General features: G+C 38.2%; 1 protein-coding gene across 5 annotated transcripts in view; it reads left to right on the top strand.

Moving 5' to 3' along the window:
- Window positions 1-14905, top strand: part of LOC114663371 (cytoplasmic dynein 1 intermediate chain 1) — a 468822-nt gene that overhangs the window by 94907 nt on the left and 359010 nt on the right. For all 5 annotated transcript variants that reach the window (XM_051935825.1, XM_051935823.1, XM_028817057.2 and 2 more), the window contains one exon: window positions 1807-1922. In XM_051935825.1, coding sequence (XP_051791785.1) covers window positions 1807-1922 — 116 coding nt within the window. The remainder of the gene's footprint in view (window positions 1-1806; window positions 1923-14905) is intronic.

Here is a 14905-nt window from a genome sequence, read left to right as displayed (position 1 = left end):
AGTACAAAAAATACATAAATCATTGAATAAAAAACAAACCATTATTTACATAAATACTATGTGTCTTCTATTTTTATTTGTGAGAATTGCAACCTTGTCTGCAGGCATATGCTAGACCTGGAGAGCTGCTTCACCAAAACCCACAAGGTTCCAGCCCAGATTTCCCATATTTTGATCTGAGCTCCCCTAAAATTGCTTGGTTTTCATGTTTTACTTGAATTAGTGCTCCATTCAGTACAGGATACTTCTGGCTTGAAAATGAGTAAATTGACATTTTAAAGATACAGCCAATCCACTACCAAATAATTGTAGTTCTGAAAGATGTGTAAAAATCAACTTCAGATAAAGGTGTGGATCATAAGAAGCGAAAACTACTTTTAGGTACTTTTAGTCTGAATTAGTTGGAAAAGCTGCTGGCACATAAGAGCTGTAAATAAGAAAACCAAATGGAAATTTTTTTTACTTGTTATTGTATAATATAATTAAAGATTTTGTGAATATAAAAGATGTACAGTTTTTCAACCAACCAAGACTTACCTTTAATATGCTGTGCCCTAAAGTGTAGCCCAGGGTCGTCGTCCCTGGTCTTGTAGAGGCTTTGTCAGCTTCAGGTCAGCTTCTTCATTAGAGACCAGTTGCTTTGACAGCTTGCCTGCAGCCCGCAGTGTTTAACCTCAGATATTTTTAGTAATGTGGGCTTTGTTACACTGTGAAGCACATAAAGTTGCTTTCACACCTTTTTGCATACAGAAAAGGTTTCACTCTCCATTTCTTGGCTTTACTTAAGTTAACAGTTGTGTAAAGATTCTGAATTATTCAGTTTTATTCCATTCATTTAAAGCAGTGAATATTGTGGGGGAATATAGCATAGCTAACCAGGTAACCATGTGCCCTTTGGGTTACAAAGATGATATGCTTTGTGGCCACTAGAGGGGGCTCCTGCTGCCCAAGCCCTGACACAGACAGACGCGGATACAGGTTCAGTACACACCTTTTTATTTTTTTCACATGGGTAATGCTTTCCCTCGTTTCCCACCTTCACAGCACCGTTCCCAGCACAAACACAGTACACAAAGCACACTTCTGTTCATCTTCTTTTCTTTCTCTCTCTCGTTCATCTTCTCCCCTGTCCACCTCCACTCCTCCTAGCAAACTTTGTCCCCCACCTCCTGACCCTAGCTCCCAGAGTGCTGGTGACTGTCTTCCTTTATAGGGCACCTGGAAGTGCTCCAGGTGCTTGGTGATCTTCTTCCGGCAGCACTTCTGGGTTCTCCAGGCAGCTCCTGGCGGTGGCCACGGGCACCAGCAGGGTTGAGCAGAGTGCCATTCTGGGATAGGTACTGCCCTGGATAAGCACTCTTCCATGGTCCTCCCAGTATAGAGGTGTCCCAGCCGGGCAAGGGCCCAAGCCATCCACCACAGCCTTTAACAAATTATTCAGGAAGAGGTGACAATTGAGGGGCAAAAATTCCCCTGGATTCCCAGAATATTTTTTTTTCCTTAGGATAGTACAATACAGGGTAGTACAGCATGTGGCAGAACAAAAGTAGGATCAGTCCAATCAATGCAATAGTGTGCCCCATAAACAGCAAACTTTAAATTCTGTTTCACAAATTGAATTGAATAAAAACCTGCAGCCTACCTGTAGTGTAGTTTTAAGCTTGGGAGAGATAAAATAGTAAAAAAAAATGCCATGTCATTTTCAGTTTCTTAATATACAAAATAAAGTTAATTCTGTTTAATTTGTCTAGTCGCCATTCCTTAAGGTTTCTACATAAGTCATAATTTCTATTTTTCCATTTTAAGTCGTAGACTTCACCGCCTGGGAGCATCGAAAATTACTCAGGTTGACTTCTTACCCAGGGAGGTGGTGACCTATTCCAAAGAGACCCAGACACCCCTGGCTGCCCATCAGTCTGAAGGTAATTTCATTTTGATGCTTGGAAGTGAATACAGCTGTTTAAAAATAACATTTGTTTCCATGGAAGGCTTGGCTTTCATCTTTGAAATGTGCTTTGCCATTTTAACCAATAAACACCACATTCATTAGAAATTTCCGATAGACAGAATCTAACTGATGATTACTGAGTGCCGCTGCTTGTCTTTGTAAATGCAGTGAATTCATTGTTAAGACAATGCCCTCTAGTGTACAACCTGACACACTACAGGATTGTTTTTTGTACATGCATTGTAAGTAGTGTTTTAAAATAAATACTCTAAATGCTTCTTGGTAACTGTCAGTGAATATATAAAACAAACATGCAGGTAATCAAGTATTTTCTTAAATAAATGCAAGGCTATTAATGGTTTAATTTAAGTAAAACCCTGCAATACCACTTTAAGTCTAAACATGAAATGTAAGCATCAATTTAATTAAGAATCTTTTTTAAAATACTTTTTGCATCCTATAATATATGACAGACTTTGACACCAGTGTGATTTTTTTGAAGTTTTGGCTCTAAAGATATTTCTGATTTATGCTCTGACATTTCATTGAAGAAACTAAGGAAACCACTGTTTACAGTACTTTCATTGGCTTTCTCCTCTGCATACACATTTTAAAAACTGGAAGAAGAGAAAATATTGTGATTAATCTCTGAATAGCTGATGTGTAATGCAGAAATTGGCAAGGTTTCCTGTCAGTCTGTATCATCCATTTTCTTAGGGGGTGCAGAGGCCCAGAAACTACTGTATCCTGGCAGCATTAGACACGGGGCAGGCGCCAACACTGGATGGGATGCCAGTTCATACTCTTGTCATTTACTAATTCAGGGCCAATTTTGAGTTGCCAGTCAAGCGAATGTGCACATGTTTGGCATGTGGTAGGAAGCTGGCGTAACTGGTGATAACATGCAGTTATACTGGGAATGTGCCAGAACTCCCCACAGACTGATGTTTGAACATCCATCACTTGGGTTTTAACATTCTTTCATGCTTAGATGTTTAGGGGCAGCAATCTTTGGCACTTCTCTTGTTGTTTGTCATTGTGTATTGCTCATGATAAACTGGCAACCCACTCTGACCATGACGTCGCATTGCAAATGCAATTAGCAGAAACAGCTGATGACTCCTTTTGAAGCTGCTGGAGCACAGAGATTTCTTAAACTTGTTCACTTGGCTTCAATTCATAAAGAATTATGAATTCATTCAAAAATGTATTTCACTTGGTCTGTTCCATTCAATAGTAGTTGTTATTCCACAATGGCTACTGCTTTCAGTGTGAAAGAGAGCAAACATTCAGTTACTTGGTCGGTATTATTGGATGGTGAATACATGAACTGACCTTTTGGAAAATTTGGGGTGAAGAAAACTTACTTTACCATATAATGTATATTTTATTTTATTTTTTTTAAATATAGTTGATTCCAACACAGGTGTGGTCCCACTATTGCAGTGTCAGGGGGCTATGCCCATTTAGATTCAACACATAAAAGACAAGGATGATAACTAAACAAAATTAACATAAAATCCATAATGATTTGTAAACAGGGTGACATTAATGAAATAATTATACAAAACAAAAAGTAGGAAAACCAAAAAAAAACTGACAACATACAAAATGAAAAGAAACTTTAGCTACAGATGAAACCTTGGTTATGTCAACATAAAAAGAAACAAGTTGTCTTTGCCCATGTCATCAACTGTCAGACAAGTTCTTTTCAATCTTTTCTGCAATTAATGTAGCAGGGGCAATTTCAACCATTTTCTAATATCCATCATATCATTTTTAGAAAATGGCCCAGTTTTGTAATTATCAGCAATCAGCATTAAATACTTTGGATATACTCAACAAACTCCCATCTAAGCTAACGTTCAGTTACTGCCATCACCAACTAAATCTGGATTTTCCTCTACTTCTCTGCAGAGCCTTTCAAATTCTGTAAGAATGGGTATACAGAAGCTATTTCATGTCTCTCCAGAGATGTTCCATTGGTTTCAAGTCTGGGTTTTGTCTGGGACACTCAAGGAACTTTCAATAGAGTTGTCCCTAAGCCACTCCTGTGTTCTCTTTGCTTTTGTGCTTAAAGTTGTTGTCTTGTTGGAACTTGAACCGAATCAAAGGATCAGAACACTCCACTGCTGGGTTTCAGTAGTGTATCTCTGTATTTTGTTCTATTCAGTTTTCTCTCTCAACCCTGGCTAGTCTTACAGTCCCTGATGCTGGAACACAAACCCACAGCATGATGCCTCCAGCACTATACTTCATTGTTGGGATGGTATTGCACATCTGATAAGTACTTCCTGGTTTTCTCTTGCCATAACGCTTATATTGACTCCAAACAGTTCAATCTTGGTTTCATCATACCAGAGGATCTGAGTCCTTTAGGTGCCTTTTGGCAAACTACCAACGAGCCTTCATATATGGTGTGGCCACTCTGTAATAAACTCCAGATTAGTGGGGTGCTGCAGTGATGGTTGTCCATCTACAAGTTTCTCCCATCTCCACACTGGTTCTCTGGAGATCAGCCTATGACCATCAAGTTCTTGGTCACCTCTATTACTAAGGCCCCTTTCAACCAGTTGTCCAGTTTGGCCAGGTAGCTCAGCTCTAGGAAGAGTTGTGGAAAACTATTATATTTAAGAATTATGGAGCCCACTGTGCTTTTAGGAATCTGTAGTGCTGCAGACATTTTTTTTACAATCTACCCCAGATCTGTGCCTCAACACAATCCTGTCTCTAAGATCTGCAGGAAATTCTTTCATCCCCATGGCTTGGCCTTTGCCCAACTGTAAGATTGTCTAACAACAGGTGTGTGCCTTTATCATCATGTTCAATCAACTGAATTGACCACCACAGATGGATAACAACAACATTTATTTATATAGCACATTTTCATACAAAAAGTTGCTCAAAGTGCTTTACATAATGAAGAAAAGAAAAATAAAAGACAAAATAAGAAATTAAAATAAGACAACATTAGTTAACATAGAAAAGGAGTAAGGTCAGATGGCCAGGGTAGACAGAAAAAACAAAAAAAAAAACTCCAGAAAGCTGGAGAAAAAAATAAAATCTGCAGGGGTTCCAGGCCACGAGACCACCCAGTCCCCTCTGGGCATTCTACCTAACATAAATGAAATAGTCCTCTTTGTAGTTAGGGTTCTCACGGAGTCACTTGATGCTGATGGTCATACAGACTTCTGGCTTTTAATCCATCCATCATTGTTGGAACATCACGGTGCTTTGGGTAGATGGTGGTGGCGCAAGCCACCACCAAAAGGACACCGGAAAAGGATACAGAAGAGAGAGCAGGGGTTAGTACAGATTTTGAATGAATAGTTATTATAATGAATTGGATATACAGAGTATCAGGATTTAAATTACAGTGAAGTTATGAGAAGGCCATGTTAAAGTAATGTGTTTTCAGCAGTTTTTTAAAGTGCTCCACTGTATTAGCCTGGTGAATTCCTACTGGCAGGCAATTCCAGATTTTAGGTGCATAACAGCAGAAGGCCGCCTCACCACTTCTTTTAAGTTTTGCTCTTGGAATTCTAAGGAGACACTCAGTTGAGGATCTGAGGTTGCGATTTGGAATATAAGGTGTCAGACATTCCGATATATAAGATGGGGCGAGATTATTTAAGGCTTTATAAACCATAAGCAGAATTTTAAAGTCAATTCTGAATGACACAGGTAACCAGTGTAGTGACATCAAAACTGGAGAAATGTGCTCAGATTTTCTTTTCCTGGTTAGGATTCTAGCAGCTGCATTCTGCACTAGTTGCAAACGATTTATGTCTTTTTTGGGTAGTCCTGAGAGGAGTGCGTTACAGTAATCTAGTCGACTGAAAACAAACACATGAACTAATTTCTCCGGATCTTTCAATGATATAAAAGGTCTAAATTTTGCTATGTTTCTTAAGTGAAAAAATGCTGTCCTAGTGATCTGATTAATATGCGATTTAAAATTTAGATTACAGTCAATGGTTACCCCTAAGCTTTTTACCTCCGTTTTGACTTTTAATCCTAATGCATCCAGTTTATTTCTAATAATAATAATAATTCTTTGGATTTATATAGCGCTTTTCTCACTACTCAAAGCGCTCAGCAATTGCAGGTTAAGGGCCTTGCTAAAGGGCCCAACAGAGCAGAGTCCCTATTGGCATTTACGGGATTCGAACCAGCAACCTTCCGATTGCCAGTGCAGATCCTTAGCCTCAAAGTCACCACTCCTCACCACTCCACTTCTAATAGCCTCATTGTATCCATTATTGCCAATCACTAAGATTTCGGTTTTCTCTGTATTTAATTTGAGAAAGTTACTATTCATCCATTCTGGGATACATGTTAGACATTGTGTTAGTGAATTGAGATTCGGGGTCATCAGGTGCAATTGATAAATACAGCTGTGTGTCATCAGCATAGCTGTGGTAGCTCATGTTAAGGATAAGGAATAGAAACATCTCAATGATGATCAATCGAATGGGATGCTCCTGAGCCAGATATGCAGTGTCATAGCAAAGTGTCTGAATACTTGTGTCAATATAATATTTTAGTTTATTTTTTTAATGAATCTGCAAAATTCTTAAAATCCTGTTTTTGCTTTGTCATTGTTGGGTATTGTGTATTGTCTGACTTAGGCAAAATGAATTTAAATGATTTAGCATGAGGCTGCAGCATAACAGAATGTGAAAATAGTGAAGGAGTCCGAATAATTTCTGAAGGCACTTTTCTTCTATTTTCATAAAAATTATTTAATTTTTTTTTTTTTAGAAGCACTGTTAATAATTTTTAAAATAAATGCAGTATATATTTTTGGCTGCGGTGGGTTGGCACCCTGCCCGGGATTGTTTCCTGCCTTGTGCCCTGTGTTGGCTGGGATTGGCTCCAGCAGAACCCCGTGACCCTGTGTTCATAATCAGCGGGTTAGAAAATGGATGGATGGATATATTTTTGGTATATGCCAGGCCAACTAAAGAAAAAGAAAAAATGCATGTACAGTAAGAACGTAATAAATGTGAGGAATAATAGAATCAGTTTTAATGAGACTGCAATACCTGTTAAAGTCTAAACAACAAAAATATAAAACATCAGCTTAAATAAGAAACGTATTTTATATTATGTTAGCATCCATTAACATGACAGTGTTTACACCAGCATGGTTTTGTGAAGTTCTAGAAAGAGACAAAGCCACTGTTTAAAAAATGGCTTTCTTATCTACATGAATATTAGAAGAGAAAATCTATCCATCCATTATCCAACTCGCTATATCCTAACTACAGGGTCACAGGGGTCTGCTGGAGCCAATCCCAGCCAACAGAGGGTGCAAAGCAGGGAACAAATCCTGGGCAGGGCGCCAGCCCACCACAGTAGAAGAGGAAATGTCATGATTAATATCTGGAAAGCTAATGTTTAATGCAATAACTGGTACAGTCACCTGCCAATCTACATCATCCATTTCCATTAACATCAGGGACAAGGCAATAACCAGAACATCATGGGACACCAGTTCATAACAGGACACACTTTCACATACTGTGTTCACCCACGCTTACGAATTCAGGGCCACTCAAACTAATGTGAACATCTTTGGCATGTGGCATGAAAATGCTATAACTGAAGAAAATCCACAGGGAATGTGTCCAGATAGTCTGATATGTGAGTTTCTATCACCTCCTTTTAAATCTTCTTTCATGTGTGGACTCTTATGGGCAGCAGACTTTGATTCACTATGAAGGTTCAGCACCATTCTGTTTTTTCCCTTTCATTTTCCCTTTTAGATGTTTGAAAAATATAAGTCCTTGGTTTAGGATGAAATTGCATATGACTGATCAATTAACCTTTGTTTCTTTTTAGATTATTAAATTATGAGTATAATCACAATAGCTTAGAACAGTTATTTTTTTACTAAGTATTTTACATACTTTAAATTGTATAAATGGTATATAAATGAATTCAACCAAAAATTTTAGTAAACACAAAGCGTTAAGTCCAGCATACAGTAGCTTGTTGATTGTTTATACCGAGTGCATAAATTAATTTTCTGAACCCACATATTCAATTCTTGGATCAACAGAAACATAAGCTTGTCCTGGTAACATTGGACACAAGGCAGGAATAAGCCTTGGACAGGCAGGGTGTCATTCCGAAGAGAGCCCACTCAGGTACACACTCGTACAGAGCCTTTATAGAGCTATCAGTCACTCCAATCTGCATATCTTTGGGATTCACAGTACCCAGAGAAAGCATACACATACACAGGGAGAACATGAAAATTCCATACATATACGGACCAGCTCAAGATGTGAATTGGGAACTAGGAGGGAGAAGTCCTACCCACTTCACCACTGTGCTGCCCCTATTCACCCAGTGTTTACAACATGATACCTAGTCAAGACATGTACAAAGTGTTATGTTCCTAGTGGATTTTGTATCATATATTTGAATTTTTCAGAGCGAATAGCATTTCCAACATCCCAAAAATTTACTTTTAATCATCTTTTATCTGTCTGCCAGTATCTGTACTCAAAATCCGTCATTTTCATATTTTCAAATAGATCAGCCAGATTAAGTTTGAAATGTTGATATCTGTAACCCTGAGAGAAAGTTAAGTGCATTCAGAAAATGGATGGATGGTATTTGTACATAGTTGGAATAAATGCATGATTTTTCTATTGTACAGATTTGTCGGACTGGGTGCATACTGTAATGCCGTCCATTGGTTTGATTTGCAGAGATGGATCACATGGGCTTTAAGAGGAGGCATATAATATTAACTGAAATGTAATTTTAAAAACTTAGACTTCATATTTATAAAACATTGTGCTGTTTATCGCTTTTGTCTTCTCTTAAGTCGAAGGGTTGTTTGGTTGAAGCCCATGAAGCTCAAGGCAGATATGAAGTCTGATCAAAGTGTCACCCATCTCAAGATCAGGTCGTGCACACAATCAAAAAAGTGTACATTTTAAGTCACCAAGTAAGCTGACTTGCAGATCCTATTAATGTGGTAGAAACAGTAGTGTAACTGGGAGGAAAATACTGTATGTGCAGACAAAGGGAGGACTCACAGATTCTACACAGACAGTGGCTGGACTGGGAATCAAACCCAGTCTGCTGAAACAGCGAAGCAGCTGCACTAACCTCTCTACAACTGCATGTACGAGCTAAAAGAGCACATGGAAAAAATGACTAGCAATATTTGGTTATTTTAGACAACGGTAGTGACAAATAGTGTACATACTTTTTAGTTTTGTCATCAAAATGTACAATTTGTAATTCAAAATAAAAAAGATAATGCTAGCCAGTGATGCAAATGTGGTCTTCTCAGTAAGCAAGACTGCTACAGAGGCTGCCGGTAGAAAACAGAAACGCCTCACTACTGTTACTCAGCAAAACAGTACAGAATATAAAGACAGCCAGCCTTAATATTGGCTTTGTTATGTCTGCTCAGAGTAAAGACAATGCCTTAACCACAATGCCTCCTTTGTATTCAGGGGCTGTCAATTGAATGTATGAAACCGTGAAAGTTACAAAGGCATTTGCTAGCTAAACATGGCCAATTCAAGGATAAACCCTAGTGTTTTTGAAGACAAGGTGAAGGAAATTGTTGGTTTACAGATGAACAAAAAGAATCCTACCACAGTGGGCTAAAGAATAATTCAAGAATAAAAGAATAAAACACTGAAAAATTGTTTATATGGAGAAATACGCCTTGTGCAACTGTGATTATCCAGGAAAAGTTCAGAGCACAGACAGCCAAATCCCTGGCTTAACATAAAAAGAATTTCAAAGGACATTGTAACATTACATCTGTCTTTGTTCTATAACAAAGTCTCAATTAATTAAGGTTTTTATAATATAGTGGTAGTAATTCTTCCTTTTAACTGAATACATTGACCAGCAAGCACAATGCTGACCTCCCCAATTCAGGAATCTTCAGACTCTCGCCACAACGTGTCTCATTGATGAGTTAGTGCAGTATAATGCTGTGGACTTATTGAAGATTGGACCAGTAGAGATGGATGATGGGGCGTTGATTTAAATAGTATAAGGTAGCTGGGTGGGGACCAGAAAGACAAAATCAAAAGGCAAAATCAGGAAAACAAACAGATAAAACATCCATCAGCTTTAACCAAAAAGACACATAGTGATGAATGTAACAATCTGTGGAAAACTAAATTCATAGTATAATTCAGTATTTTGCCTTGCAAAAACATTGTAAATTGTCGTTTTCGGTGAAATTTGTACCATTGACACAAGAAGAAAGAAATTTAGTTCTGGTCATTTAGTATTTAAAAATCTCTTGTCAAAAAAAATCTCAGGGCTTATGTCCTGTCATGTGTAGACATTTTGTTGAACTGCAAAACATGTTCTAGTAGTATACCAACTTTGTCAGTTTTGGCAATCTCAATCCTAAAGATGCACTGGAGACAGAAAAGAATCCCGAATCCTCTTGCCATTTGGAGAGTCCATATCCTTCACCTCTTCTCCAGGAATCAAGAAACAGCAAAGGTTAGTTGCTGACTAATGACGTAGAGGGGCCCGGGGGGAGCTTCCCATGTAGTGAAATTTTCTTTTGGAGAAAACGCAGTAATGTGCACCTTGGGGTATTTTGGTGTATCATCATGTGGAAAGTATGCAGCATGCCACATTAAAAAAGAAAAATAAACACATTGCACCTCTACGTTGATGTGGACAAGAGACATAAACAGAATTGATTTGACAGGTATGTGACAGATTATATTCATTTGGCAGCTGCAGAAAAGAACACCGGCAAACATAGTAGTAAGAGGCTTTAGCAGAAATATTCCTGTTTTTCCAAAAAAAACTAAAAACCCTTTTTAGTAAGTTTTGCTTTTTGTAAATTGCAAAAAAAAAGCCTGCAAAACACATTTTAGTGTTAGTTTTACAAAACAATTTGTGAATCCTAACTGGCATGTTTTGCTCATTGCTAAAGTCTTCCATTAGCTGTAGTGTATAGGGTGTGGAATAATGCAACAGAAACTGTAGGCAAACACTAAAACATGAGAAGTGATACCAAAGTAATGAGAACGTAAGGGTTGAGTGGAAGACTTGAGTGAAGACAAGTTGTAAGGAGGGTCTTTACATATAAAAACAAGCCTTAGGTGACAGATGAGTATTTGCAGATGCTTGGCAACTACATCCAGGAGGTGGGCGTAAGGTTGTGGTTGGATGTCAAGCATGATGTATCTATCTTGACTTTTGTTAAGTCAAGATTTATGAATTTCATGTGAAAAGAAATGGTCTCTGACAATACATTCTGGTTGGTCCTGTGAGGTGTGATGCCTGACTTGTACAGCAAGTATGGTTGACTGTGAGGACTGAGCTGAGTACATTTCATCCCTCAGGCCTTATGTATAGAGTTTTAAAAATATGATAGAAGATATCTTGCATATATTCATCCATCGTCTTATACTGTATAACCCATTGATATAATCAAATTGTAGCCCAGACTTAAACTGAGAGCATCAAAGGCAAAGTTGGAAGCCGCAAAGGAAATTCACACATGCCCTTTACTCATTCACAGATTTCATAGAAAATCATTATATAAAAAGTCAAACAGAATTACAATTCAAAAATGTTTATTTATTCATTCAATTTCTGGATGTGCTTAACTTGGTATATCGCCATGGGTAATTAAAATTTCCATTCAGCAATCATTAAAGCCACTTAATCCAATTTAAAGTTATGAGTGTAGACTAATTTAAAATCATCCTGACACAAATGTCTTTGGGATGTGGAAGGAAAGCTGGAGTACCCTGGTGGAGAACATTTAAGTTACTCACCACTGACCAGACTAGGATTTGAACCCAGTATCATGTTCCTATCAGGCAATAACAATTTCAATTTCAATTCTTGTTTGTCATGTGTACAAGTACCATGTACAATGAAATGCTTGATTGCATGTGCCCCCACAGACAGTGAACATAGGCAAAAAAACCCACAATAAATAAATGTGAACATAGGCAAAAAAACCGCAATAAATAAATGAATATAAATAAGTAAATAAATAAAACCAGAATCCTAGGAATAAATAGAGACAGTGGCAAAAGTATATGTACAGGTAACACAAACCACAATGAAAACTTCCTTCAAATGATATCAGATATCAGATGCAAGATTGTATTTTTTAATGTGCAAGATTCCTGAAATAACTTTGTACCTCTGAAATGGACAGATTCAACTAAACATGTATTGATGCATCACAGTACATTTAACTGAGGGTTTTGGGAGGAGGCTTGAAGTTGTTTTTCTTTGCTGATTCTTAAAGCAGTTTTAGTGAAAGAACTATGGGAGTTTCTTTTTATGGTGCCATTGGGTAAAGTATGCAGATTATAACAAGAAAATTCATGTTGCAGCCGTGTTTTGATCCAGTGCAGTCCTACGTATTTATCCAATTTGTTCATCCAATTAGGAGTCTCAAGGTGCTGGAGCCTGTCCTGACAGCACTGGGCATAAGGCATGTACTGAAGCCCCATCACAGAGTATATATACACACACTCACATCTTGCCATTTTACAATAGAATCTGATCTGCATGTGTTTGGTATGTGGGAGTGTTTTATCATGTCCTCAGCTCACCTTAACCATTTACCTAACACAATAGGTATTAAATAACCTCTATCTTTTAACCTGTAGGTTCTTTTCTAGATGGAGCATAGGAAGAAATGTCTGAACCAGCTATGCTCCTATTATTTGTTACCTCTTACCTGTCTCACTGTCCAAGCTGTACCCTGTGTGTTTCATCCCATGACCTTCATTGCAGACTACATCACTGACTCTGACTGTCTTTACTTTTAAACCTTCACTTTAACTCCATTTACCATCAATGCAACACTTCACAGAGGCATTCCTTTATGCTTTTAAGGGACTGCAATTAGACATGAAATGCGCACTCTAAACTCCTGCCTTGCTAGCAGCAGTCAGACAGAGACACTGGTTTTAAGGTTTCACTCACATATTAGATTAATTTGCATTATACAAAACAAGAATAGCAACTATAAAGTGATCCAAAGCATCATATGCCTTGGTGGGTAAAATCTTCCTGCATTCCCATTAGCAACAACAAGACAGTGGTGAAAATCTCAGTTGCCTTGGTTCCTTAGTTACAGAGGCTGCATACGCAGTCTAAATAAAGATAAAGAGAGAAAGAAAACCTTCTGAGCATGATAGTTTTTGTAAAAAGCAGCAGCTTTCCCCCTTCATTCATCCCTAAATAACTCGGTTCACTTTCTCATCCCTGCTAGTAAGGCGTGCTGACATTTTTTAGTTAACTAAAACATATTGAAGGTAGAGAATGTTCAGAAAAGAAACCAAAAACATGTTACAGACATTATTATCACTAAAACAAAAACTCTTCTTACGCTCAGCTCAAGGTTATTTCTCTGGTATTTAAAACTAACATACGGCCTGGTCGTATTACATGACCATTGATTTTGAGATGTAGCCTTCATTTACATAATGTTATTGAGTTGGAGGCATCTAGCGGCACACTCCTGTGAATTCACTCGCATAATGAGACATACCCAATGACTCACTCCAAGCAGTCTGCAGCTCGCTGCTGGTTTGATTTTGTCTTTAGTCATAGGGGGGTGGGCTCTGTGTATATGAGAGCTGACAACCAATGAATACTCAACTGGAAGTACAATATTTATAATGCAGCAATGAGGAATAAGGAACATGGGTGTTTTCGACCTCACAAACAGAAGAGAGGCTTGTTTGTCTGATGTCTTGTGTTTTACATACCACAAAAGAATGTAAAAAAACAGATAAAGGGCTGAGATTGTGTCTGAACTAACTGCGACCCTTTGTACAGCATTCATTTAGTCAGGCAGCACGTTATTAGTTGTCACAAAAAGGGGCTAGTATAACTCTGCTGGAAGGCTGGCACACAGTTACTAAATTTGACAATCCCAGTGATATTAAGTTCTGTTAATTGACATTGTCCGACGACAAGATCAAAAATCGCTGTCAGCAAGTCTGACATACACAATGACTAGAAGTCATGTAATGTGACATCGGCTTAAGCAGAACATTCTAGAATCCAGCTTTGTGTTCCAGTTTTTCCCAGCATACATTTTTAGAATCCTGCATTGTGTTTTCCCAGCATTCACTGCACTCGGTTCAGCGTGACAAGACTTCAGGCTATCTGTCAACTGAAAAGGCTGAAGTGTCCCCTTGTCCTGGGAGAAAAGCCAGAATACCAGGAACAAAACCAATGTAGACATTAGGAGAACATGCAAACTCCAACCAGGGAATGAACCAAAACTTGAACCATGTGTCTTGCGATGCACTGTGCTCTCCTTTTTCTTATTTATATAAAAAAGACTGGTATGCATTGACTGAAATTAAATCAAAGAAGAAAGGAAACCTAAACAGTACTGATGGCTACATTTTTGATGATTGTGATCCCGACTGACATAATAATTTACAGGTAACAGCAGCAATCTTCCCATTGAAGAGGGTTAGGTTTTCATATATTAGAAGACACCTCAACAGTCCTTGATTTAAAGTTTTTATAACACTAAATCTGTTACAGGTTTGGTCTCCTACTTGCATTTAGTGATGCTGGGGTTGGCTGCAGTATCTCATATCTGAACATTTAGATTGAGATGGACAGACAACTCTCTAGAAAGCAATTAGAAATCCATGTTATCAATTTGCTTTCTGCTTTGTAACATCACAAGGAGCTGTAGCCCATCACAGACAGAAGCTAACCTTGATTGGGATTCCACATACCCACAATCACATTCCCAGAGATATCAGTCAAGCTAATGCGCGTGTCTTTGGAATGTACAGGCAAGGTGAGTTATCTGGTTGAAACAGTGGAAACAAGGAGAAGATGTGGGAATTAGTCATAGACGGTGACCAAACCATCCCCTGAACCCAGATCCAAATAGCTGTGTGGCACTAGTCACTGCCTTGCCCCCCATATAAATAAATTACA

The sequence above is a fragment of the Erpetoichthys calabaricus genome, chromosome 13, assembly GCF_900747795.2.
Source record: "Erpetoichthys calabaricus chromosome 13, fErpCal1.3, whole genome shotgun sequence".
NCBI lineage: Eukaryota > Metazoa > Chordata > Cladistia > Polypteriformes > Polypteridae > Erpetoichthys > Erpetoichthys calabaricus.
The sequence above is the reverse complement of the archived record's forward strand: the minus strand, read 5'-3'. Positions and strand labels throughout refer to the sequence as shown.